The 26,374-nt window shown below is 39.2% G+C and overlaps 1 protein-coding gene across 4 annotated transcripts in view; it reads right to left on the bottom strand.

Annotated features, from left to right (window-relative positions):
* The window catches only part of CAST (calpastatin), a 114,557-nt gene that overhangs the window by 57,538 nt on the left and 30,645 nt on the right, over positions 1-26,374 (bottom strand). For 3 of the 4 annotated variants that reach the window (XM_058534451.1, XM_058534299.1, XM_058534364.1), the window contains exon 3: positions 21,565-21,636. In XM_058534451.1, the coding sequence (XP_058390434.1) occupies positions 21,565-21,636 (72 nt within the window). Of the gene's footprint in view, positions 1-14,721; positions 14,816-21,564; positions 21,637-26,374 lie in introns of those variants that run through there. The other variant, XM_058534530.1, reaches the window with a different exon arrangement.

Genomic DNA, 26,374 nt, shown 5'->3' with positions numbered 1-26,374 from the left:
GAGAGTGCTGTAAGGGCCAAATGACGTAATGTAGGGGACTCATCTGGCTCTGAATCACTGGATTCAGGCGCAGTGCTGGCTCCAGTCCTCATCACCACTCCATTCTTTCTATTTCTATTGCCACCCACACTGCTGGTCTCATCACGTATCTCCCACACCTGGATTACACCAAGATTCTTCTAATAGTTTCCATGCCTTGTTCTCTCTCACCTCCATCTCTACTCTCATCTCTAGCTCCCAATCCTTTCTGACTATGGCTGCCTGATTAACTTATCTGAAATAAATGTGTACCATATTCCCACTCTGATGAAATACTAAATTCTCAATGATTTCCCACTGTCCCTAGATAAGGTCCAATGTCTTCTGCCTGAACTTTACAGTCTCCTTTATTTGGCCTAACCTACTTATTCCACTACCTCTCTTCTATGGCCCGCATGTCTCCCCTCCAGCCAGGATGGCGTCCTTCCTGTCTCATAAGCACCTCATCAGGCAGCATAACTCACTCGTTAAGAGTGTGAGATGGGGCTCTGGACTCAAGACTGTCTGGTGGAATTCCAGCTGACACTGAATTCATGTGCAGCCTTAACCTCTCTGTGCCTCCGTGTCCTCATCTGTAAAATGGGAGTAGTAACAATTCTTACCTCACTAGGATTGTTTTAAGAATAAGAAAGTTAATGTACATGAATCAACTATAACATTGCTTGGCAAGTGATAAGTGCTGGGCAAATGCTAGTTAGTGTTATCACCACCATCCCCATCATGCTCTCTCCCACCTTTGAGCCTTTCATCTTGCCATTCCCACCGCCTAGGAAGCCTTTTACCTTCTCAGGCCCCACCTATCCCACCCCTTGAAGATTTAGCTCAAGATACAAACCCTGTGCCTGCTTTAGCTCATATTATCTTCTCAACTCTTAAATATGTTTATACTTCTCATTTGAACACTTAACCATATATGCTGTGTTGGAGGGTTACCGAGCTCTTTTCTAAGTATTTGTCATGCCTTACCAATGGAGCGACAAACGGATCAAGAGGGAGGGACTATTTCTGCTCCCCACAATGCCTACCATAGTGCTGGGTATATGGTAGCAGAAAGGAGCTCAAAAATCACTGCTAATTCACACCTTTGTTTCCATTTTCTAATTGCCAATTAAAATTTCATTTAAACAAAGAAGTACAGTTTTAATACCTTGGTTTCTAAAAAAAGCTAGAATCAAGAGCATAATTAATAAATTAGAAGACATAAGTTTCAGTCTGATAGCTTCTTAGTGGCTATGAGTCCACAGACAATTTGATTAAACCTGCTAAGCATCTAGTTTCCCACAACAGGAATACCACACACCCCACAGGGTTACTGTGAGAGTCAAATTAGATACCAAATATTAGGGCAATTTGGGAAAAACACAAAAGAAATATTAAAAATTTTCTAAATTAAGAAAATCTGGACAAATCAATAACTGATTTTTAACTTTTAAAACTAGCTCTCCTAGATGCACAAGAGAAAAACAATTTTTTTCTGAATCATAATAAAATTCTTATTTATTAATACATCTCAAATAATGAAAGAAAGGAAATCATAGATTTTTTTTTTAAAAAAGTTCTCTGTTCACAGGATCTATAAGACAGACCCGAACTTGAACTCCATGAGGGCAGGGACCATGCCTGTCTCAGCTGCTGCACATCCTCAGAGCCTAGCACACAGTAGCTGATTAATAAACGTTTGTTAAATAAATGTATGAATTTGTGCATAAACACAAGAATATTATCTGACGGCTCAAAAGCAATATTATGTGAGTATTATTCAATCATAAATTTTGTTCAAAGCACAAGCCAGAAAACTGGTTAGGATAGCATAATTTAAACATCTAGTCATTTACATCCTTATTGTCATCAACCTTGGAGTTGTACAACTTAAATAATACATATTCACAAAAAATCCCTGCCCGGTTCCTGTAAGACTGCTGGAACAAACAATAGGCTGATAAGGGGCTTTCCAAGGAAAGCACTGGCATTCTTCACAAACACCACTTACGGACCCAGTGAGCACAGGTTTACTTTCTGTAATAATGAATTATTCACTTCAGGAAATGAATATTCAGACGTTTAGGTTTGTCTCTTGTTGGCCATGCTGTCACATCATGACATACATTCTTGCAATGCCTTATTTAGCATAATAATGGTGCTTTTAAAGAGACCTGCAAGAGAGTCACCTAATAAAGAACAGTGTTTAATCATAACAAAAAATAAAATAAACAATGGATCATCTATGAATGAAGTCAAGCTGTCTCTCAGGGAGAATACAGCTTTGTGCCAGCAGATCTACTTAGGGCACCAACTTACCCCTCAGCATGTATGTAATAGGAGATAAGGTCAATTGTGATAGGATCAAAGCACCATATGATGTTAGAAGAGATCAGAAGAGGGAGGTTATTTCTAAGACGTGGGTTTGGAAGATAGTTAGGAAAGGCTTCACAAAGAAGATGCGAACTGTTTATTTAGTATTTATCACAGTGTGACCAACAGGCAGGTAGGGACTATAGATTCTTCCATGCACCAGGAACTGTGACAGCTGCTTTACGTATCTGATTTCAGTGTATCTTAACAAAATCCTAGGTGGTAACCGCTATTAATTGCATTTTATAAATGAGAAAACTGAGGCTCAGAGGAGTTAGGTAACTCATCTAAGATCTCACAGTTGAGAAGCAGTGGAGCTTGAATTTGAACAGATATGACAATAATGCCCATGACTGCTATAACAAGTTGACTCCCCTACTTGCAAAAATTAGAACGAAATATTTGGATTTTCCAAAAAACGGAGATGGAGGCTGAGACGGGGTAGTGATTCCAGGTGAGCAAGACAGCTTGAGCAAGACTTAGAGCTGGAAAGTACCAGAGATACTCAGCTGAGAGTGCAACCGGCTAGATGAAGTAGAACACTGCAAAATGAGGCGATCTGAATATGGGGGGAAATGGAAGATGATTCTATTTCAGTTGAGTATGCTGTACATTCATGAAATACATTAAAACGGACACACAGACTTTAGATTAAAACAAAATGCCTAAGCTCTACTTGCTCTGGGAAGTGAAGAGCACACCAAGCTTTGGCCTCTGAAGCACCATGTGGGCAGACCTCAAAACAAACATCCAAATGTTGCCTGGCAACCATGACAAAAGCCACAGCTGATCTGTGATCTAAATCCAAGCCAGAGAGGCTGGAGGAACAGTTGGCCACACCCTGTGAGTGTCTGATTATGAGCTCTGACACTAGACTACCACAAGAGCTTAGAAAAAGTCCACAAAAGACATGAAATTGAACTTCCGGTACTACAAGGCAACGGCCTCATTTTCATTGCCTGGCAAACTCCAGTTTTCCAGTATTTTTTTTTCTAGGATGATAATTATTTTGTGGGCAAGGAAAAGAGCAAGCCACATAGCCTGATTAGTCACCAAAGAGTAGAAAAGCAGCTTTTTTTCATGAGGTTCATGCCTGCAGAAAACCTGGTTGCTTTTCTTGACGCATGAAATAATTCCAACTATGTCTGACTTTGCCCAAGATAAAGCAAAGTAGAGAAGTTAGACCTAGAAAAGACAGCCTACTTTCCTCTTCTTGTCCCTCCCCTAGAAAAGGTTTGTCCAGCCAGGATTTACTTAAGCCTGTGAGTCAAGCAATTTCAGCATAATAGAAGCTATATAATGAACAATGAGGAAGACAGCCCTTGATAAGCTGAGTGACCTTGAGTCTTAAACTCCCTGGAACACAGTTTCCTCATCTGTAAACTGTCAACTTGAGAATTCTATCATTCTACAACTCCAATGCTATATGCTATAATTAAGTGAAGCTTATTAAAGCCAATCATCGATGTTCAAATGTGAAACACAGGAGTGTAGCCTTCAGAGTCCCACAGACCCAGAGTCTATTTCTAGCCACTTAACTTCAGGCAAGCTGCTTAACCTCTGCAAATTTGAGATTTTTATTTGTTAAATCAGTAAAAAATGTCCCTATCTCTTAAAACAGCAGTGAGGATAAAATGAGGGTGTGTTTGTGAAGTGCTTGGCTTGGTGCCTGGCCATGCAAGTCAGTAAACAGCAGTGGTTTTTATATTTTATGAATCCAAACAGCTTGAAAAGTCTTCCTCAAACTCACAATGGCAGAGCAGTTCTGTGGTGACTACTGCTTTGAGGAGTTACACACTAATGTTATCTTTCTTAAAGAAAAAAGAGCAACATTATTTTACATTATGGCATTTTCTTTGGATTCCAATACATGACTTATTTAGGTCTAGGTTTCAGTCAAAATAGGACCAGGAATCTTGGTAGCAAGAGCGCAGATCTGCACAAATCCTAAGATTATGAGCTCATTTAAAGCATAAATGGTTATTGATGATATGATTATTGCATAAGAACTAAAAATTGCTGAGCTCTGCTGAAGAACTGTCTCAGGGCCTTTCAGCTTGGCTTCCATAATGCATTGAAATTTATTCCTTGGGTGTAGACCTAATGGAGAGAGAGAGAATACAAGAACTTTTATGGGTCTTTGTGTTATAAAACCAACTGCCAGCCTCAATCTCTACAGGGATGACAGGCTCAAAATGTCTCCAACAGAAAGTGAGGGGAACTTATGAGGAAATATTGAGATGGAACCAACTGAGTGCAGGCTGAGATATGGACCTGTCACATGACCATTCTTGCAGCTGGCTTCTCAGTGAAGCATGCTCTTTAATAAGAAGGCTTAAATGATGAGAATTATAACAAGTTCCCTTGTCCAAGCTGATTTTCAAATAAACAAAATGAAAATGTGGAATGAAGGATCTGACTCCAAAAGCAAAGGCAACAAAAGTAAAAATAAACAAGTGGGACTACATCAAACTAAAAAGCCTCTGCACAGCAAAAGAAACAATCAACAAAATGAAAAGGCAACCTACCAAACAGGAGAAAATATGTGCAAATCATATATCTGATAAGCAGTTAACATCCAAAATATATAAAGAACTCATACAATTCAATAGCAAAAAAGAAAAATTGTTTAAAAAATGGACAGAGGATCTGAATAGACATTTTTCCAAAGACGACATACAGATTGCCAACGGGCACATGAAAAGATGCTCAACATCATTAATCATCAGGGAAATATAAATCAAAACCACAAGGAGATACCATCTCACACCTGTTAGAATGGCTATTATCCGAATGACAAAAAATCACAAGTGTTGGTGAGGATGTGGAGAAAAGGGAACCCTTGTGCACTGTTGGTGGGAATGTAAATTGGTGCAGCCACTATGGAAAACAGTATGGAGGTTCTAACTAAAAACAGAACAACCAAATGATCCAGCAATTGGATAAATACTTCTGGGTATTTATCCGAAGGAAATGAAAGCACTAACTCAAAAAGATATCTGCACTCCCATGCTCACTGCAGCATTATTTACAATAGCCAAGATATGGAAACAACCTAAGTGTCCATCAGTGGATAAGTGGATAAAGAAGATGTGGTATATATATACAACGGAATACTATTCAGCCATAAAGAGAGAATGAAATCTTGCCATTTGCAACAACATGGATGGACCCTGAGAGCATTATGCTAAGCGAAATAAGCCAGACAGAGAAAGACAAATATCATATGATCTCACTTACATGTACAATCTTAAAAAAAAAAAAACAAGCTCATAGATACAGAGAACAGACTGGTAGGTGCCAGAGGCTGGGGGTGGGGGATGAGCAAAATAGGTGGAGCAAGTCAAAAAGTACAAACTTGCAGTTATAAAATAAATAAGTCTTGGGGATGTAAGGTACAGCATGGTGACTATAGTTAGTAAAACTGTATTGCATATTTGAAAGTTGCTAAGAGAGTAGATCTTAAAAGTCCTCATCATAGGGAAAAAAATTTGTAACTATGTATGGAGACCGATGTTAACTAGACTTATTGTGGTGATCATTTCACCATATTGCTAATATAGAATCATTATGTTGTACACATGAAACTAACATAATGTTATATGTCAATTATACCTCAATAAAAAAGAAAGAAAATGTGGAGTGAAATAAAACATCATTGCAGAAGCCATATAAGAAAAAAAAATTCACAAAGGTACACTGACAGCAAGTTTAACCTTTGCAAATATGAAGTAGTAGTGTTGTGTAATGGCAGGAGAATGGCTCTGGAGCCAGACCCCCTTGAGTTTGAATTCCAGCTCTGCTACCAGTTGTGTGACCTTGAGCAAATTCCTTAACTGCTCTGTGCCTCAGTCTCCTCACTTCTAAAATGGGAATAATTCCACTACATTTCGTCCCACTTGCCGCTAGGATGAGAATTCAGTGGAATAGAATAACAGATTTTAAAGTAGGCTTCATTTGAAATTCACGTAAAAATATGAACGTTGTTCTTTATCCTTCAATCTAAGTAAAAGTCCCGTATTTCCCACAAGATAAGGAAGTTTTTAGTTATACACTATTTAATCCTGCTATTTAAAAATTTCACCATATTCAAAGATGGCTTATTTATCCCTTCTTTACTGCCAATTAAAATGTCTAAAGAACCTATTATTTGCTATTTCCAATCAGTGTACAATACCCTCTTTCACACAAGCTCACAAGCTTACACACAGTGTACAATACCCTCTTTCACACAACCTCACTCATCAGAGAGAATTTCAACAGTATTAAGATATCGAGCATAACAATAGAGAGCACAATACTGATTTCTACTGCTTTTTTGAATTTAGATACAAATTCCTCTCTCAGTTATTTAAACTACCCAGATATAAACTACTGAGTGGAGGATTTTATAAGACCAGTCTACTGAAAAGAACTTTAGAATCAAACAGAATCTTGCAATCTGTGTGACCCAGGGTAAGTTATTTAACCTCTCTGGGCCTTAGTCTTCACATTTATAAAATTTTTCTAATATCCCCTCACCTAGTTGCAAGATATGCAACTCTTAGGAGGATTAAATTAAATCCCATGTAAATCACTTAGCACAGTAGTTGTTCAATAAATTAATAAATTGTTGGTTTCTTTTTCTTCTTTCCATTTATTTTCAAATATCTAGATCCTAGAGAGCTTCTCCAAACCATATACATGCTGCTGGACCTAACCCCCTCCCAGAGAATTCCAGAATCATTTTCGGATTATCAGCACTAGCTAGAATGTCCTTTGTTAAACTTTTATTTGTTTCCTATTGGTTGCTTTTCCATCTTGAATAGTAGCCAGATCCTCAGTTTATCGGTCTGTGGGAGAACACGGAGAAGTTACATATATGCAGCGAAGATGTGTTTTACCACTGGTTCAATTGGAAATCAATTGAGGCATTTTGCCAAGATTTTAACTGCAAGTATGTATATCAATGTTAATCATATTCAATCTTCGGAAACATGTGAAGAAGTATAAGAATATGATTGTCAGAAGGACTGGAGAAGGAAATAATTCTAATTTGCTAGCCCAGGAATCCTGTCTTACCACAAGAACATCGAGAATAATTCAGCACCCATTACTACAATAATCAAAAGATTCTTGATACCAAGGGAAGGCTTAAACTCAGTAGTCAAAAGAGGTTAACCTTTTCTTTTTGATCTCTGAATATTCAGCAAGGGAGTATATTGTTTCTTAGTGATGTGGACCCTTTATGGCTAAAATCCAAACAATTAATGATGGATTAATTAATTGATTGATTTAAAACTCAAGGTTAGAGTAAGATATCACATGGAAGGTAATTTAGTTTTATAACATTGTTAGGGAAAAATGATCACTAACTCTAATCATTGCAACTGTATGCAAACTATGCAGGAATTCATAACTATTTAAACATTTTATACCAACATAATAATTGCTGGCAATGAATGTTATGTCAAGCCATCGGGCAATGTGACTAGCCAAGCATTAACACCTTAGCTTGGTGGCTTTTAGCCAAGGAACAGAATCCCTCATAGGCAGTTGGGGTGGGGAGTGGGGGATGGACACTTAAACTTACAAAGGGGAAAGGGCAAGAGGAAGAAGGAGAAAGGATTGTCACCTAAAAAGCTGTAAGCCCCTCAGATGACTCTGAAACTCCCTGACATTGAGAATCACTGCTTTGGGAGTTTTAAACAAGAGAGGGCTTTATAGCGGGTCAGTGAAATGACCATTGTTTTCTACCATCTACTGTTATTCATTGGCACTTTCCTTCTGGGGACAAACTCAGTCTCTTCACACTTCCATTTGGTCAAAAGAAAAGAACCAGACTTCATAAGACATTAGGATAGACTCACAAAATCACTTTTCAAAAGTACTTTCCAGCCAGTTTTTAAAGGAAGATTTTTGGTGCTAATATTGCCAGCCCAGGTTACTGAAGAGCCTAGATGTTCCCTAAAAAGACAGTCCTGCAGTAGCTCAAAGATATTTGTCCTCTCCAGTCTCACGGCCCTAAAACCCAGGGACACTTGATACTTGTGATTATAACACCTTTCTTACTCTGTAAGGCAACAGTATGGTGTAGACATCACCAATCTCAATATTGCTGTCACTTTGTAGGCAGATATTCTGGACCATTAGAGAAGCTCCTAATGCTACACATATCCAGTATACAGCTTAGTTGCAAGAATATTTAAAAAAAAAAAAAAAGATGCAATTTTCAACTGACTACTTGAATTTTCAGAAAATAATACTTGTCTATCTCTGTAGATCGGGGATCTAAAACTCAAATGAAAATATGTGTTGGGTGATGTGAATGAGTCTATCAGGCCAGTATGAAGAGCGAGTAGTGGGCTTTGTGACAAAGTAGAGCATGCATTCCTCATCTAAAGGCTTTCAAACATTTTAAATATATTGTGCACACCTAGCAAAATTAGACTGAGTTCTGCTGGAAGAATCCCCTTCTATTCCAGATACATAGAAATACTGGATAAAATTTAACATAAAAAATTAAATAAATAAATACAGAGATAAATAAAGAGATGGTGAGTGAATATCAAAGAGAATTGAAGAATCCTGGATAAAGATAAAAAATACTGGCTACGAGTTTCAATTCCCTGCTATAGACCAAGCCCTCTGAACCCGACACATCTTTGTAAATAAAATATTATGAAAAGATGCATGCCTAAAAGCATGTGAGGTACTATTTTAGACATATTTTAGTATGAGAATATTTATATTCCAGGACTCTGGTGATGAGTAGCCATAGTAATGGAGTTACAAAAAGGGTTTTATTTGCCATGTTGGATATAAGCACAATTTCCTATTTTTATGATAAGGAGGAAGTAGAAAAAGCACATGTAACTAAAATGTACAAATCTATTCTCTGCTACTTTCTCTGGCCACCCTCTTAGGACGGGTAATAGAGAAACAACACGCAGACTGAGCCCCTGGTTTCTCTGTAGTGACAGGGTTCTCTCATCCCTCCCCTAACGACTATCCTGAGCAACTCGGGAAGCTCCAAGGTCTGATCTAGGTCTTTACACTTAAGTCATGTGCAGGAGACCTCAATCCATTACAGAGTCCAGAGAGTATGCTCGCATACTCAACTGGCTTCAATCTCTTAGGGCAACTTTGAGTGAAATAGGATTGGTCCAGGCCTTTGCTTAGGCTCCAAAAGTGGGCCATGAACATCCATCAGTTCAGCTCATGGGGGACCCTCAGTATGGTTCAGAAGTCTGAGGCCCTGTGGATGGCTAGAATTCTCACCAAGACTTCACTGCACTGCTAAGGCCAGAAGAAGACTACTTACAGATAGGCTCTGTACCGTCCTTTAACAGGTGTAAGGATTTACCTAGAGAGTTTACTAAGCCATAGATTCCTCAGTGATTCTGATTGGGTAGGTCTGAGGTGGGGCTTGGGAAATCTCCATTTTTAAATAAGTAACCCAGGTGAATTTGATGCAGATACTCTCCAGACTGCACATCATAAGACACTGTGTAAGAGAATTCCAAGGGAGTGCAGCACATCCCCAGGACAAGGACTGGGAGAGCTCTGGGGCTATGAATTAGTCTGGAATTACCCTATCGGCCTGCATTCTCTGTTTGAGGATGAAGATCTCTTTTCTAAGGAGACCCCAACTGTTAAAGCACAACTCTGCAATTAAGGGGAGAATTAAGGAAGAACGTAACCGTTACATTCTTCATTCCTCAGGAGTCCATCAGCAAGACTCATGGTGAAACTCTAGTCAATGCTGCCGTCAGCTCTCACCAACCTCTTATCAATTACGATCAGTACATGCCAGAGGGCCTATAGAACTGAGGAAAACTATAAGTGTGTTGGAAAAGTAAAAAAAGAGTTTATGAAAGTTAACTTGATTAATCAAAAAAAGCAGACCGAAATCCTATTTCCAGCATATAAGAAATCCTCCCCAAATAAAACTCAACATTAGGTTATTTTTTTTATTTTTTTTTTAGTTTTATATTTTTTTATATATTTTTTATTTTATATATAATTTTATAATATAATAATATATATAATAAATATATATATAATAAATATAATATAATTATATATATAATTATATAAAATTTATATATAATTTTATATTTTTTATAATAATTTTATATTTTTTAATTTTATATTTATTTAGGTTATTTTATTATATTTTATTTGCAAACGGATCTATAGGAAAAAAAATCAAACACCACCAACAAAACAGACAGAGCAGCAACTCTGTAACTAAGGTATGCCAATTATTCCTGTGAGAGGAACCAGTGAAAACGGTCAAAGGTGAGTAAACACGGATCCTTGTCTTGCTAAGGATATGTATCCCCAGGTGCTGGCTGCCAAATACCAAACAAGAAACTAGATAGAGACAAATGTGTCTTTAGAGATACATGTCTGGAATTCAGGGGTAAGTTATTCTGACTGTTGATGACCTTGTCTATCCTCTCTTGTATCTTGGGTTGGGTGATGAAGAAAGAAAGAGGAAGATGAGCGGCAGGAATTTGTCACTCTCACAGCTGGCTTAAAGGACTGACAACACAGACCCAGTCAGCTGTGGGGTCTCCAGTTAAACCATGTAGAACCCAGGACAAAATGGAAATCTCGGGTACATCTGACACTTGACGGAAATCCAGCCTGTCTACAAGGGACAGTCAAGAACATCTCACTGGAGAATCCTAGAATTAATCAGAACTCTCAATCCCACATAACAGCACCCGTACAAGTGTGCAGGGGGAGACTGTAGTGTCTTGACTGGTAGTTAGGGGCAAGTATGGAAAGAAGAGATGAAGAGAATATGAATGAGGAGAGCCAATGTTTGGGAAGCTGGATGTTTATCAGACTTCTAAGAGCTCTGCTTCTGAGTGACTGTACTCCACTTGAGTAACATTCCAGTCCTTGGGGTCTGCGTCCATCTTGGCAACTGGTATTTTCTGCTTTAGACTGGCCTCCCGGTTGTAGATCTCCTTTAAGGGATTTATGTTCCCAATTCCAGAAAAACAGGCCCCAAGCTGAACCTCATCCCCCTTCCCTCAACCTTTCACTCTGCTTTGACAGCAGCTTTGTTTTTGTACGTGTTATATGGACCATACTTCACTTCTGTATCCCTAGCACCACATCTGGCCCCTTGTAGAGCCCCCATCCAAAAAAAGAAGAAGAAAAAGGGTTCTTTATTAATCTTTTTCGATTACCCACTCTTTAATCTTTTCCCAAAGGACAGATATTAAGTTTCAAAGCTCTATTTGTAAATCATAGAGAATAAAAATGAATATAATTTTACCTTTTCTACCTACCCAGGATAAATCTCTATACTACTGAAACAGCATCTTAGGGCTTATTCATAAGAAGATAAAACCCCAATCTTCTTTTTCAATTCAGTAAATATTTATTGAGCAATTACTATGTAGAAGTTACCAGAGTAGATGCTATGGGGCTACAAAGATGTGGATCCTATCTTCAAAGGTCTCACAGTAGAGTAAAAAGCTGGCATTCTAAGAACAGAAGTAACCATAGCTAAATGAAACCATGTGACCAAATGAGGCTTTCCTGTCTGATAACTTTTCATGCACTGAATGAGAAGGAGCACTGAAGCTCATTTTTTGGAGCTCATTTTTTGGAAAGTATTTTAGGGAGAGCTATTAAATGTGTCCTGAGAAACAATATAGTGTGGTGGTTAAGAGATCAGGTTCTTACTTTCTTAATCTGTAAAATGGCTGTAATAAGAGTATCTACTCCATTGCTGCATTATCATACATCATGTAAGGTACTCAGCATGTGCCTAGAACATAGTAATTTTCAGGAAATGTTGCTGTAACTATTAATGCTCTGTTCTAATACAGATTATGCTGATCCATTCTTTTTCTGGAAACTATTACAGTCACTCTCTAAAAATTTATTACTATTTCCTAGTGTAGACAGGAGAGCACAAGGGCAACAACATCACCTCGCCGGCAGTAGGATTACGCACAGCCTCCACCCAAATCTCCAGTGTCCAAATACAGTCACGCACCACATAATGTTTCAGTCAATGACAGACCGCATATAAGATGGTGGTCCCATAAGATTAGCACAACAGAGCCTAGGTGTGTAGTAGGCTATACCATCTAAATTTGTGTAAGTACACTCTAGGATGTTCACACAATGACGAAATTGTCTACTGACGTGTTTCTGAGAACATATCCCCATTGTTCAGTGATGGATGACTATATATAGAAGTCAGCATGTCTTAAGAGATGTTGTAAAGTGCCCTTAAAAATTGGAAATAATGGGACTGAGTAATTATTTTGATGGCTTTCCATAAAAATAGTGTAGCTCAACTGTTCTTAACAAGGGCAGGTAGCACCCAACTAAAGGGTATTTTAAAATGTGTGAGATTGCTTTTGGTCATGCTCAGGCATTCAGTGGGAGCAAGACAGTCCTGCCCAATTAACAATTGTCATCCCAAATACCTATACTACCCTGTTGAGAAATACTGGGTAGCTGACATTTTTAAGTTAAAAGCTTTTCGCAGAGAAAAATAAAATGCAATTGTTTGTGAAGACCCATTGTATTTTCCAGGTATGCAGATTATTCATTCAATATATCAGAAAAACTATAGGATAAAATACATTCTTCTCATGAGGTCAGACATTGGTGCTAAAACATATATTCTAGATTCACATAGTCTCTAAAATGAGGGCATTGTAAGGTACAATGAAAGAGAAGATACAAAGATATATATGTATACAGAACATAGGTTGTGGATTTTTTATTTAAACAGGACTGGCCAATTAGATAGTTCACATTTTGGGAAAAGTAAATAGTTTCACCTAAGACGTAGTGATGCCTTAATGATATAACTGTTATTATAAACAATGAATAGGAACATAAAGAGTTGGCCGATTTTAAGAAGTTAGTTCAAATTAATTCCTCATGTTTTCCTAACGGCTTTCTTTTCTTTTTGGTTTCATTCTTTCAAACTGTTATTTTATGTGATACCTTTGAAATTTTCATTGTGGGAATAATACTCCAGCATTTCAGAGTACAATCAAGGAACTGAACTCACCACTAATACTATATAATCAACTCCTCTCATGCATCAGGAATCGTCTCTCAAAGCATGTGAACTGAACCACAGTCAACATTTATACTTGAACGTGCTGCTTCTTAAGCACTGTCAGGCAGCGGGTAAAGCTCCCTTGTTTATAACAGACACCAAGAGTCCTCACTGCTTGCACAGGATTCCCACACCACCCTCATTGCTATTGGCCGCCCATCCCTCCTCCATCAGTCAGCAGATGTGGCCTTTCCTAGTTCAGCATGATTTTGCTAAATGTCACTATTTTGTTTTAATCCTATACTGCCTTCTAGAACCCAGGCACTCCCTCCACACCACATTCCCAGCAACAAATCTCCTTTTAGATACTGAAAAATCAGTGTGCAAAGGTTGAATTCAGCGCCCACAAACAAAATGTCAGGCAGAGGCACTCTATAGTTATTAGAAAATAAACTTTCCTCTTTTGAACAGTAGATGCCACTCCTTATTGACCTTCCCTGCAGTGCAGAGGTTTTCTCTCTCAATGCAGCTACTGAGTAAGCATTCCTATGATGCATAGGTGGGTTCCTAGAGAACTAGTCAGAGGCTCCAAGATCCCGCCACTTAAGGAAGCTTCCTAAACTCTGCCTTATTTTCTCCAGCTGTGAAATGGGAATAAAGAACTTGCCTCTTGCACATTTATACCTGAGGAACCCTGGGACCCTCACAGTAGAGAAGAGATTGTTAAATCTCTATGAAAACACTTTGCATTCTTGAAAGATATATACAAAGTACCTTTTAGTGATATTATCCGACCACAGTCTCAGGTCGAGTTCAAGGAAATAGAACCGGAACATGTTACAACATTTGCCACACCACACCCAGCATGTATAAGGTACATGGAAAGGTTATACAGAGTGAGCTCATTCTCTAAAACGGAGGTCAGCAGAGTGGTGGGGGCAGAGCTGAGGGAGGAGGAGAGGTTTAGCCCTAGAGATAAAAATGCCAAATCACAAATCCCTGGTTTTGTAACCCTGCCGCATCCGGTCACCAGACACATTTCCAGCTGAAGAGCCAGCAACAGTGTCACTGACAGGGAGAAGGGGTCGACAAGCAACACAACTTAACTTCGAACCCATTTGGAAAGAAATGTATCTTCAGGGTCAAGAGACTAACAACAGCGCACGTCCAAGCCCGGAGAGCCAGCAGCAGGGTCCGAGCCTCGGGCGCGCAGGGCCAGGCGCGCAGGCGGCGGCTCGGGCTGCCTTCCAGGGAAGCTGACGCAGCCTTGGAGAGAAGCGGCCGAAATCGGTACTCACTGCGTCCGGCTCCCGGCCCAGACACTCCTGCTGGTTTTTCAGGATGTTTGCATTCCTGGTTGGGCTCGGCCCCCGCGGTTTCAGTTTTGAGCCCAAGCCGGCAGAGAGTGACGGGGCGGGGAGGGGCGGTCCCGGGACGGCGACGCAGCTGCTCCCCGCCCTCCTCCCCGGCGGCGCCGCCCCGAGAGCGAGGTGCTCCCTGCGCCGACTGGTCACGGGGTGGCAGCCGGGAGGCTGGCTAAGTTAATAACGCAGTCTGCGATGCGGGCCACGGGCCGTGTGCACACCGCCGGCTGATGGCAGAGGTTTCCCGCTCCTAGGCTGTCACCCTTTGACTCTCCCAAAATAAGGGAGCAAGGGCGGGTGCTCTTGCAAATACACGCCCCCAAATATCTTCTTAAACTATTAAGCAAATTACTAATCACCACCACGAGGGATTCGAAATACATTTCAAATTGTATAATGGATTTTTTTTGAAGAGCAGTTTAACAGAGTCAGAATTCTATTGAATTATTATACATGTTATGACTAAAAATATCAAAATAAATAATAAGAATGAATTTTAAGCCATTGAATAAAATAAGAATTCATAAGTCCACACTGCTATAAATAAATGAATGAATAAATAAGTAAATGGGGGAAAGAAAATGCTCTTTCTTATAGAAGAATGCCAACTAATAAATATAGAATGAATGATGGGGTGAAGAGAAGAGATGAAATGTTAAAAGAAATATGGAAAGCCAACTTTTCCCAATGCTATAAACCAATGACAATAGAGTCCGGACACTGCGCTTGGGGTGTGAGTGGAGGAGGAGGTGGGGATCAGTGGTTGAGAAGCTGCGACCTCAGGCCTAGCTAGTGACTCAGATGTAGCAGAGCAATGACTCAGTGCTGCATCCAGCCAAGGCAGAGGTGGGCCAGCTGGCATTAAAAAGGGGGACAGCTCATCTGCCCAGCTTTATACCCCTCATCCCCCGGGGCAGTCAAAGCAGGTGGAGTTCCTCCGAATTCCCCTGCAAAGTGTTCCTCACAGCCACCTTCTTTATTTCCTTTTTTCATTTACTTCTGTAAAATACAGCTGGTGAAGTAGGAGCCCTTCCAACTCTAATATTTTATAATTCCTGAGCAGAAGACCCTGTCCTTATAATTTTTCTTGACGAAAATATAGCTTAAAAAACTCCCTTTTTGCTTATTGTTAGTATTTTCTTTCCTTTTTTTTTAAAACTAAACCTCAGCTCATCTAGGTTTCACGGACATTCATTTCTCCTGTGACAAAAACAGCACAGGGTTACTTACTTGGGCCACACTCTAACAGGGATGAGCCCTGGGTCCCACAGGTCCCAGTGTTAGGCAGCATATCTCCCTCAGTGAAGGCGAGTATTTCTGTGCTCCTGAAGAGTACAGATGAGTAATCACACAGTTATGAAATAAATTTTCCAAAGATTCTTATCCTGCAGAGCAGGTAGAAAGGGGTTCCTTTCCTTAGAGATGAAGAGGGACATTTCTGCTCCCTGATAGGCTGTGACTATCCCAGTCCCTGAGGCTCATCTTTTCTCCAGTGTGGTCTTCAGATCATCTGCATCTGAAACACCTGGGGGTACCTATTAACTATATAAAATCCTGGGCCTTACCCTAACCTGGTGAATCAGAACTTCTTGCCTTGGAACCTGAGAATCTACACTTTTAACCAGATTCTCTAATCAATGCTTAGGTAATCTAAGGTACATGTAGTCTGAATAACCCACATTCAGCACAATTCAGCATCCTTGCTGCTTCAGGTGTGGTTGCCAGACCAGCAACAGCAGCATCAAGCGGGAGCTTGTTAGAAGAGCAGAATCGCAGCCTCACCCCAGATTCCCTGAATCAGAATTTTAATTTTAATAAAAACACCACTGATTTAATATGCACATTAAAATATGAGAATTACTGTGCTGGATCTGAACCAGTTTCCCAAACTGGTTATTTGTATGTTACCTACACGATATTTTAATCTGCCATAACTATATTATATTTACTTAATATTTTAAAAGATAGATTGAACAGAAGAACATACCCCATGCCTGGGTCAGAAGGAACTTCATAAGCTCATCCGGAAGGTACAAATAAAGGACTGGTCATCCTAGTACCTTGAGCAACCTGACACGGCTTGGTGCTCAGAATTTTCCAAGACATAAGAGAGAGAACAATGGCCCATTGGTGACACTCTGGGAAGATCCTCACAAACAGTACATACCTGACCCAGAGCATATACCCTCCTGCCTTGGTCATCCGAGAACAGCTCTCTCTCAATTATGGGGAACAGTTGTTCTAGGATAACCATAAATGATCAACCTCCTTCAGGAACCCCAGCTGGATTTATGTTTAAAGAATATAGTCCTCTTCTTGTAAATTTTTACCTCAATGGACCCATATTACCCAAGGATGATTTAAAACTTGCATAGCCCCGATGGCGCTCATTTGAAATACCTAAATTAGTTTATTTGCATGCATGGTTAGAAAATAAGAGATATAAAACTAAGCAAGTGAAAATGGTGAACTTTTGAAATAATTTGCAATTGTAATGGCCATTCTGGGGAAGCTTTGTTTCAGATAAGTCCACCTTAAGGGTCACCCTTAAAAGAGAGGATTTCAAACCTCTCAGAGACAATGAAAGGCATTCTTTGATTGGTATGCAGAAGCTTCTAAAAGACAAAATGACTTCAAAAACAGCTCTAAAACAGATTCTTACAGCACGCAAAAAAAATTTTTAGTAAAAACCTTTGGCCATCTGAGCAGGTAAATTTAATTTAGTCCATCTGCCAGAAACATAACTTGGATCCAACTATCCTTTTGAGTTTGGTACCTGAGACATGGCTAAAATTTTTAAAGACCTCTGTTTGTATCTGTACGTCTACATATGTATGTCTCTCCCTCTATGTATATGATACTTTTCTACCTCCAGATGTTATTGCCAAACATTTATATAAACATTAAACATTTATTGTAAATAAATCCTGAAATCCTGAAATAATTTATATAAATATTAAACATTTATATAAATTAAGTATTCCTAAAACTTTCAGAAATATAGAAACTAACCCAAATGTTTTTCAAGTTCACGTGATCTGAGATAATCCTTGATAAATATAAGATAGTTTAAGTTGGTTTAATAAAAACAGGCATGTCTTCAGAGTTATCAATGCTGAATGTAATGCAAACATACAACTTTTTCTACCTGGGTTTACTGGTCGAGTGGGCTCATGCTGTTTCTCTTGCAGAATTTGTCTGCAGGGGGAATGACTTGGAATGACGGTTAACTACTTCACGTCTAATCCCAGCATAATTGTTAAAAATAAGTTTAAATAAATGTAAATAAGATAAAAGCTTCTACTAAGTTAAACTAAATAATGGATATTCATTGAATATCTAAATCATTTCCGGATAGGATGGTGTACTGAGACATTGATTGCTAAATATAAATTTGTCTAGTTTTGGCTTTCTAATTTTTTTTCTTTATAGAGAAACAAACAATATTTGGGTTACTAATAGATATGTCTTGTGCCACATTGAAAAGTTTGCTGTAAAGAGAAATATGCTTCCAGAAATTATGAAATGTGTTTGTGGGTTTGCTAATTTACTATAGGATGCTAATATATGATTAATATAGTTTATAATTGCCTGCTTCCTAGTTTTCACTGGAAAGCAAAGATTACAAATAGTTAAAAAAAAAACTGACCCCTCATTGCCAGACTTTTGCCATCCTGAAGTCCTTGTAACATGGCAACAGTCTGCTCTTGAATCAGAGACATTAAGATGAGTAAACAGTGGCTGTAAACTGAACAAAGTCAGGGCTCTGGGAAACCCAAGACAGCCACTTGTTTCTTTCCGGCTCCCTGGCAAACCCCATTTTCTCATTTTTACATTCCTTCACCCACCATAATGCATTAAGAAAAACTATTTCTGTCCCCAGAGGCCACAGAACTCCTCCCTCTGGGTCCTTTGAGCACCTGCAGCTGGATTTCATTCAACTGCTACCTAGTATGGGTTATCATTATGTTCTTGTTATTATATGTATGTTTTCCAGATGGATTGCAGCCTTCCCTTGCCACAAAGCTGATGCCATCACAATGGCAAAGAAACTGTTAGAAAATGTATTTCCCACTTGGGGTATACCTTCCACAGTCTCCAGTGATCAAGGCACCCACTTCACTGGGTAAGTCATACAAACCTCAACAACAACCTTTCAAACTTCTTGGAATTATCACCATTCCTATCATCCTTAATCACCAGGCAAAGTAGAGAAAACTAATGGAAAAACTGGATTCAAGCAGAATAAATATTAAATTACATGGGACCACATGAACTGAGAAAGAGCTCTAATGTTTTGTTTTTCCAGACTTAAAGAAATATTATCTCTTAAGCTAGCAACAATTTGGTAAGACATACTTTTGTGACCAAAGATGAAACATTTACTTTTTCTCCTTACCTAATCCCTCCAGAATTCAGAAACTCTCAGTGAGTATTCTTATTTTCACTCGAATAAATAATCAGGCTAAGTTTTTAATATAATTACTTTTATTGTAATTATTTTTGGTAAAAAAAAAAATGAGGGTACTTGTGGAGAGAAAAATTATGTGCTCACCTTTGTAGATATTAGATTCTAGTCCTGTTAATTGTCTTTGAGGTTTTGTTATATACCTATAGGCTGAACTCCCCTGGCTGGGGTATTACTTTTGGTCTCACCGACTGTTCAAAGTACCCTCTTTGGAAAACATAAACTAACTTCACATGAGACAATCACCAGCATATCAATGTCTGTTGGTATACAACCTCCTCCTGATCCCTTGTTGCCTTATGCTAGTAAGACCGGCTACTATAAGTCTCTAATGTCTTATGGTCAAGCCTATCATCAACAGGTTAAAGAAGCTCTCTTGGATTCCAATTTAAAGGAATCCTGTTGGTCACAGTCTAGAGCCCGATGATTGGGTATTCTGGAAGCCTCATCAGAGCAAGATCCAAGCCCTCAATCCCCATTGGAAAGGACCTTACCAAGTGCTCCTCACCATGGACACTGCTACAGAACTAGAAGGCATTGCATACTATGTGCCCCCCTTTGGGGATACCTCTGTGTATGATTACTACAGGAAACCATGGGCTTATGAACGTCTAGACAGCTGGCATATGACAGAATAATGCCTTTTAGGAAATCATAATATTCCATTTCAAGTTCTTGTTGAATGAAAAAAACCAACTGCCATCTCATAGGTCTAGATGAAACTTGGTGACCTCTTTTTATACCCCATCTGCTCTCCATTGATGACCATCGCCAAAGGCTTTGTCCTTTGGATTGATATTGTCCATGATGACCTGTTGATAAAAATTTTATGCCTAACCATAGCTCAACTGGCAAATTCTGCAGTTAAACTGCTCGAGCCTTGGCTCAACAACAACATTCCTGGATTCCCTAACAGGGACTGTATCAGATAATCAAAGGGCTCTTGACATCCTAACTGCTCAACAAGGGGGTACGTGCACACTCCTAGGAAAAGAATGTTGCTTCTACGTAAATGAGTCTGGTCACATAAAACAAGAGCTAAAGGTCATAAAAGATAAAATAAATCTCCTCAGTGATATAGGTCAGACTACTGGCCTCCTGGACCACTTTGATCTGTTTGGTTGGTTACCCTTTGGCCTCGGAGCTATTTTGAGATCAAGGTTCCAAGCCTTACTAATGATTATTGTTCTGGTTTGTTCAGTCTTTGCCACATTTAAATTACTAATGATTTGCCTTTCATGACGCTGCATGTCTGTCTCTACTGCTAGAGTGATGATTGCACAGCAACTTGAGATAACTGACCAATCTTGCAATTTCAAATAAAGGACTTGATACTCTTTCCAGATAGAGACTATGCCTAATAGTCTATTTTATATATTGAAAACTGCTAGCTAAATTATAGTTTCTTCTCTTGAAAGGCAACGTTTCAGTGATTTTTCTAAGTTGCAAAGCTTTGAAGTGTTATATTACCAAAGAATGCTCAATCAGAACTTATGAGGTCCAGCATGTTGAGAACCTTCTGTGAACAGGAAACCTGGGTTTGAACCCTACCTCCATCTTACTGGCTTTGTGATCTTGTCAAGGTTGCTTAACCTCTCTGAGCTCTGGTTTCCTCAGATATAGAGGAATAATAATTTTTATAAGATTGTGAGGAGATTGCATAAGATAATTACATAGAGCATTTAGCAGAGAGCCTGATGTAGTTAATGCTCAGAAAGAGGATCTGAATTATTTTCTGAAAAAGTGGGAGGACTAGAGGCCAGCCCCATGGCTCAGCAGTTAAGTGCGTGCATTCCGCTTTGGCGGCCCAGGGTTCACAGGTTCCGATCCTAGGCGTGCACCGACGCACCGCTTGTCAAGCCATGCTGTGGCGGCGTCTCATATAAAGTAGAGGAAGATGGGCACGGATGTTAGCCCAGGGCCCATCTTCCTCAGCTAAAAGGAGGATTGGCAACAGATGTTACCTAAGGGCTGATCTTCCTCACAGGAAAAAAAAAAAAAAGTAGGAGGACTATATTTCTACTTATAGTACGTGAAAAAGTCCAATATTATCTATAGCTATTTATGATAATAATTATTTTATTGGGCATATTATTATATGCCAGGGAGAATTATAACATAATGGTTTACTAGGTTTTAAATCATTCAAATCATTATTAGGAAATGACATCGCCTCCTCCAGCACAGAAATGATACTTTGTTCAAAACCTTGCCGTGATATACAGGCACTGTTTGCCTTCTCCACAGGCCCCACCCACTAATGACACACCTGTAGAGCAGGGGCTTTTCATGTTCAGGAAATGACTGACCTTGGTGGCTGGGGCTGTTTCACCAGCAGGGGTTCTGGAGGGTTGACTGCTCCCAAGACTTGTTGCTTTTTTCTACAAAATAGAAAATAGTTTCAATGAGGGAAAACAATGTAGTGAAGTGCAAATTTTCATATGAATACAAATATCTTGTCAAGCAAAAATCAGACTAATATACTAAACACAAAAAATGAACATTATTAAATTTTTCATATCTTTGCCTGAAGATTACATAAATATTGAAGAGTAAGTTGAATAAATCACAATTGTTCAATATTCAGTGATTTCGGAGAACTGCAAAGATCCTCACTTGGGCAGTTGCCATTCTCCACCATAACGAACTTCCGGAAGCAACATCATGCACTGTGGAGTGACTGCTCTCTCTCACAGTGCTATGGAGTGGGCATTGGTACAACCTCTATGAAGGGGGATCTAGCGATAAGTATCAGAGTTGTAATTCTACTTCTAAAAATTTATCCCATTTTATGGGTGAGGAGAATGAGGACTGGGATGAGTACATAACTTGGTCACAGCTAGTAAAAAATAAGATGTCTGCTTCAGACCCTATTCTCTATCTATACTGCCTCTCACAACAGGGGTTATGTTATGGACAGCTAAGGATGAAATATCATGTGGTTATTAAAAATCATATTTAGATGAACATTTCATTAAATGAAACCATATTCATATTTTATATAAAGAAAAGTCAGAATATAAAATAGCATGTATAGTATGATCTCTGAAGTTCATATGGGGTTATTGTTTGATGGTGGGGTGAAGAGTGATTTTTTTTAAAAAATTCTTCTTTGTGCTTTTTTGTATTTTCTTATATAACTATAACTATTTTAACTGAAAAAAGGACAATAAGTGGGAGAGAGGGAGGAAAAAAATACACAGTTGCCTTCTCCGGGCTTTGATGTCCCATATCTCTTATTTATGAATATATTTAAAAAATCAAGCATACAAACTATAAAGTTTTGTAATATAAAATGGTAATTATGCTCCAATATCTGTGAAATGTGAATAATATACTGTAAACATTGAATACAGGAAGGATGGTAATGCACTAATTAGCTGATACATAACACATTAAAGAGTGCATGTATATGCAGTAACATTTAAAAAATATATAATATATAGTTTAACAAATATATAATTTAAAAATATATAATTGAGAATAATTTGGTTTATTTTTTTAGCATTTAGAAGAAATATTTAGCAGATTTCATATTGCTTAATTTTTTGAAAATGGAAGCTGGAGCTGAAGCCTTCTTTTCCTTCAGGGTAAACACTGCCTTAGCAAGCAGAAAAGTCAAAACTTAGCTTGCCGTCCTCCAAGTATAATCTCTGCATGTCCACTGGTTGACCACTCTCAGAGCACTTCAGGCAGACCACCGAAACAGCAGCGTGGACACATGTTTATAAAATGGATATCTAGGGGCCTCAGAGGCATTTGCAGAAGTCCGAGGCTTCTGTGCATTAGCCTGTAGACTGAATAGTCTCTCCCAAACGTACATGCAGTACCATCCACCCAGAGAAGAAAAAAATCCTAGATAACTGTGATAAAAATAAAAGAAGCTGCTAAAAAGCTAGCCATGTGGGTGTGATATGGGAGATGCTGAAAGGAAGGGATGGCCTAAATTTTATCCAGATCACAAGTCTCTTTTCAAAATATAAAGTGTATTAACAAGTGGTTTCTGATAACCATAGTGGCTACATGGATTCAGTGTGAGGGAATGGACATAAGAAATAAAGACAAGAATACAGCAAATGGGGTTATTCATTTTAACCTCTTTATTCATTTCAACCTCTCCATTTTCCAGTGAGAAGGTTGAAGCCCAGAAAGGTCAGGTCATTGTCCAGTGTGCCACAGCTGCCCCGCACTCCGGCTATTAGCCTTTGGTCTCAGTTGCAACCAAGGAAGGTCACATTCCAATCCTGTGCTAACGACAGCTCCCATTCACTACGTCAAAGCCACATACCAGACCCTGGCTCATCTCTGGATGAATTCCACCCCAACACGTCAGCTAGAATTTGCCCTCAAGAATTAAAAGACTTGCTTTTTGTCTGAGTTATGAAACTATTAAGTTAAAAATAATAACCATTTATATTTAACACATGCTGATTTTTATTTTACCTCTATATCAACTCATTTTACTTTTAAAAAATGATTTACTAATAAATTCAATATCTGTTTAACTCAAAAGATGACTCAAAACTTGAGGCTTTCTCAGTTTTCCTGTGGGAATGACCTATCACCCCCAAGCTTGCTTTGCCCTCTGAGTCACCTGGATTACCTAGTCTACAAAGGACCAATTTAATTCAGCTGAAACAAGAGTAGAATTTGTAAAAATGATCTTTCATTAAATTTTTATCCAACAAATATTTATTAAGCCCTTAGTCAATGTCAGACACTTAAAACACAATACAAAACCTTAGATACCAGAGCACAGACTCCTTATTCTCAGGTTAGTGTAACCAAAATATAGTTATAGATTGTTTGGTAAGTCAGTCTTGACTCGCTTTCTTCAACTGTGTCTGACTTCATGCATTCCTTCATTCATTCACTCATTGGAGAGACATTTATTGAACCCTGGCTATGAGTCTGGTCCTATTCTAGGCAATGGAGATGTGATGACCATTTAAACAGAAAAAGCTCCTGCTCTCATAGCCCTTATATTTGAGTAAGAGGAAAAGGACTCTAAATAAGTCAACAAAAAACGAGATGATTTCAGAGTGATGAGTGCTGTAAAGACAATAAAACAGGGTAATGTAACAGAGAGTGACTGGCTGAGGGTTTCTTCAGACAAGATAGACAAAGAAGTGACATTTGATTGAGACCTCACTTCAAATAAACCATCATGTACATATAGGGAGGGAAAGGGAGGCATTCTAGGTGGATAGAGTAGCATGTGCAAAGGCCCTGAGATGGGAATGGGCTTGGTAAGTTGGAGGAACAGAAAGAAGTCAGCGCAGGTGAAGCATGGTGGGCACAGGCATAGATGGTATGGGATGAAACAGGATGCTGGATCAAGATACTTAGTGTGAAGTGACATAGGTTTAGCATGGCCCTATAGTCAGGTGTGTTTGAGATCATCAGTTTCGTCCAGTCGTGGCCTGCTTCCTGATCTTCTCTGGCTGCCATCTAGCCCTCGTGAGTCCTCTCTCATCTCCAGGTGAAAAGTTCTCAAAGTCCTCTGGCTTCATGTCACCCTGTGCTTGGTTTTGCAGGTGTCTTTTTCACACTCCCTCCTCCATCCCCTTACCATCAGCACTGGTCCTTAGAAATCTCACTCTGGCCTGGACACATCTCTCACCTGGCTAGGTCTGCATATTCACTAACCAGTGATAGGGCTGGATCTGCCCTCAGACAGAACAGAATTCATCTACTCACAGTAAGCAGAAACTCTCAACACAAGCTCATTTGTCTGTGACTCTGCATTTGTCCTAACATACACACATGCTCTAGTCTCTAAAAGATTAAGACGTTAAGTGAGGATGCCAATACCATGATAATTCAAATTTTGAGTTAAATTATTTTTCTTCATTTCCATAAGCCCATAGACTAAAGGCCATTGAGCAGATTTTCCCTTGCCAATCAATCACATTCCTTCTCATATTTATGAGCACTTCTTTGTTTAACTTAAGTTCTATGGAAAGAAAAGTGTCAGGAACAGCCTGCCCCTCATCCCTATATGTTAGGCTGCAGGCCTGGCTGAGTCATTCCCTCCTTGCAGTTCGGCATGCCACAGGGCTTCAGTCCTAACCACTGACAGGGACAGAAGTGTAATCTTCCACACCCTATTTGCCGCTACTGGACTCAAATTCCAGGGCGCCGAGTCTGGCGCATTTACAGAGAACTTGTGTGATCTCTCTTGCTCAGGCACAGACTCCTGAGTGTACACAGGCCCTGCTTCCACAGACTATGAATCCACACCTTCTACCATAAGCTGTCTCCCCTAGCTCCAAAAGGGGTTCAGTCTGCCAGCCAAGAGACCCACAAAAAAGGCACCTCAGGGTTGCGCAGAAATGCTCAACAAAGGATGCACGGATTAGATCAATTCTATCTGCGGTTGCAGGAAGGCATGAAAAGAATTAATTGCATACCTTTTTTAGTGTCTGTTGTAGTTCAGAATAAAGGTTTTTTATTGAATGAATCAGAACTCAAGTCTTAAAAAACTGTTTTCAAGGTAACAATGAAGTTCCAAGAGCCAGGCAAAGAGTTGCTGTATCACTATCTCCTAAAATCTCAGGAAAGGCCCCCTAACTGAAGCCTCATGCCATCCAGAGACTCAGTGACTCTGCAAAGAAAGACGCTGTATTCTCTAGAATAGTGGTCCTATCTTTTGATACATGTGGCAAGAATTCTGTCTCCACCAAATGCCAGATATGAGGGCTTGGGCAAGTGTATGAACATTTTTAAACACTAATTTTATCATCTGAAAAACAGATTAACCCTACCCAACCTCAGAGGAAGATTGTGAGGATTAAGTCAAATGAGGTATGGCCTGAAGTCTGTGGTCCACAGGTTGGAAATCCCTGCTCTAAAGAGAGAAGCCCGAAGTCCTTGAACAGCTAGCCATGGAACAGACTCATCTCCCCAGGGCAACCGCAGGGGGCCCAGTTTTAACTCATGAGGAGTCTTAGTGGCTGTCGAGAATTTTCTATGAGCTTTTACGATTTATGTAATCAGAAAAAAATAATTGTTTTTTCACTGGATAGAAAAAAAAGGTTTTTCCTGAGGACTAGCCATGAGTCCAATAATGGACACAGTTAAGTCACTTGGAAACAGATCCTTTAGAGGTTTGCTTTT

This window comes from Diceros bicornis, chromosome 1 (assembly GCF_020826845.1).
Source record: "Diceros bicornis minor isolate mBicDic1 chromosome 1, mDicBic1.mat.cur, whole genome shotgun sequence".
In the NCBI taxonomy this organism is placed as follows: Eukaryota; Metazoa; Chordata; class Mammalia; order Perissodactyla; family Rhinocerotidae; genus Diceros; species Diceros bicornis.
Note: the sequence above shows the minus strand (reverse complement) of the source record. Positions and strands in the feature narration are given on the sequence as shown.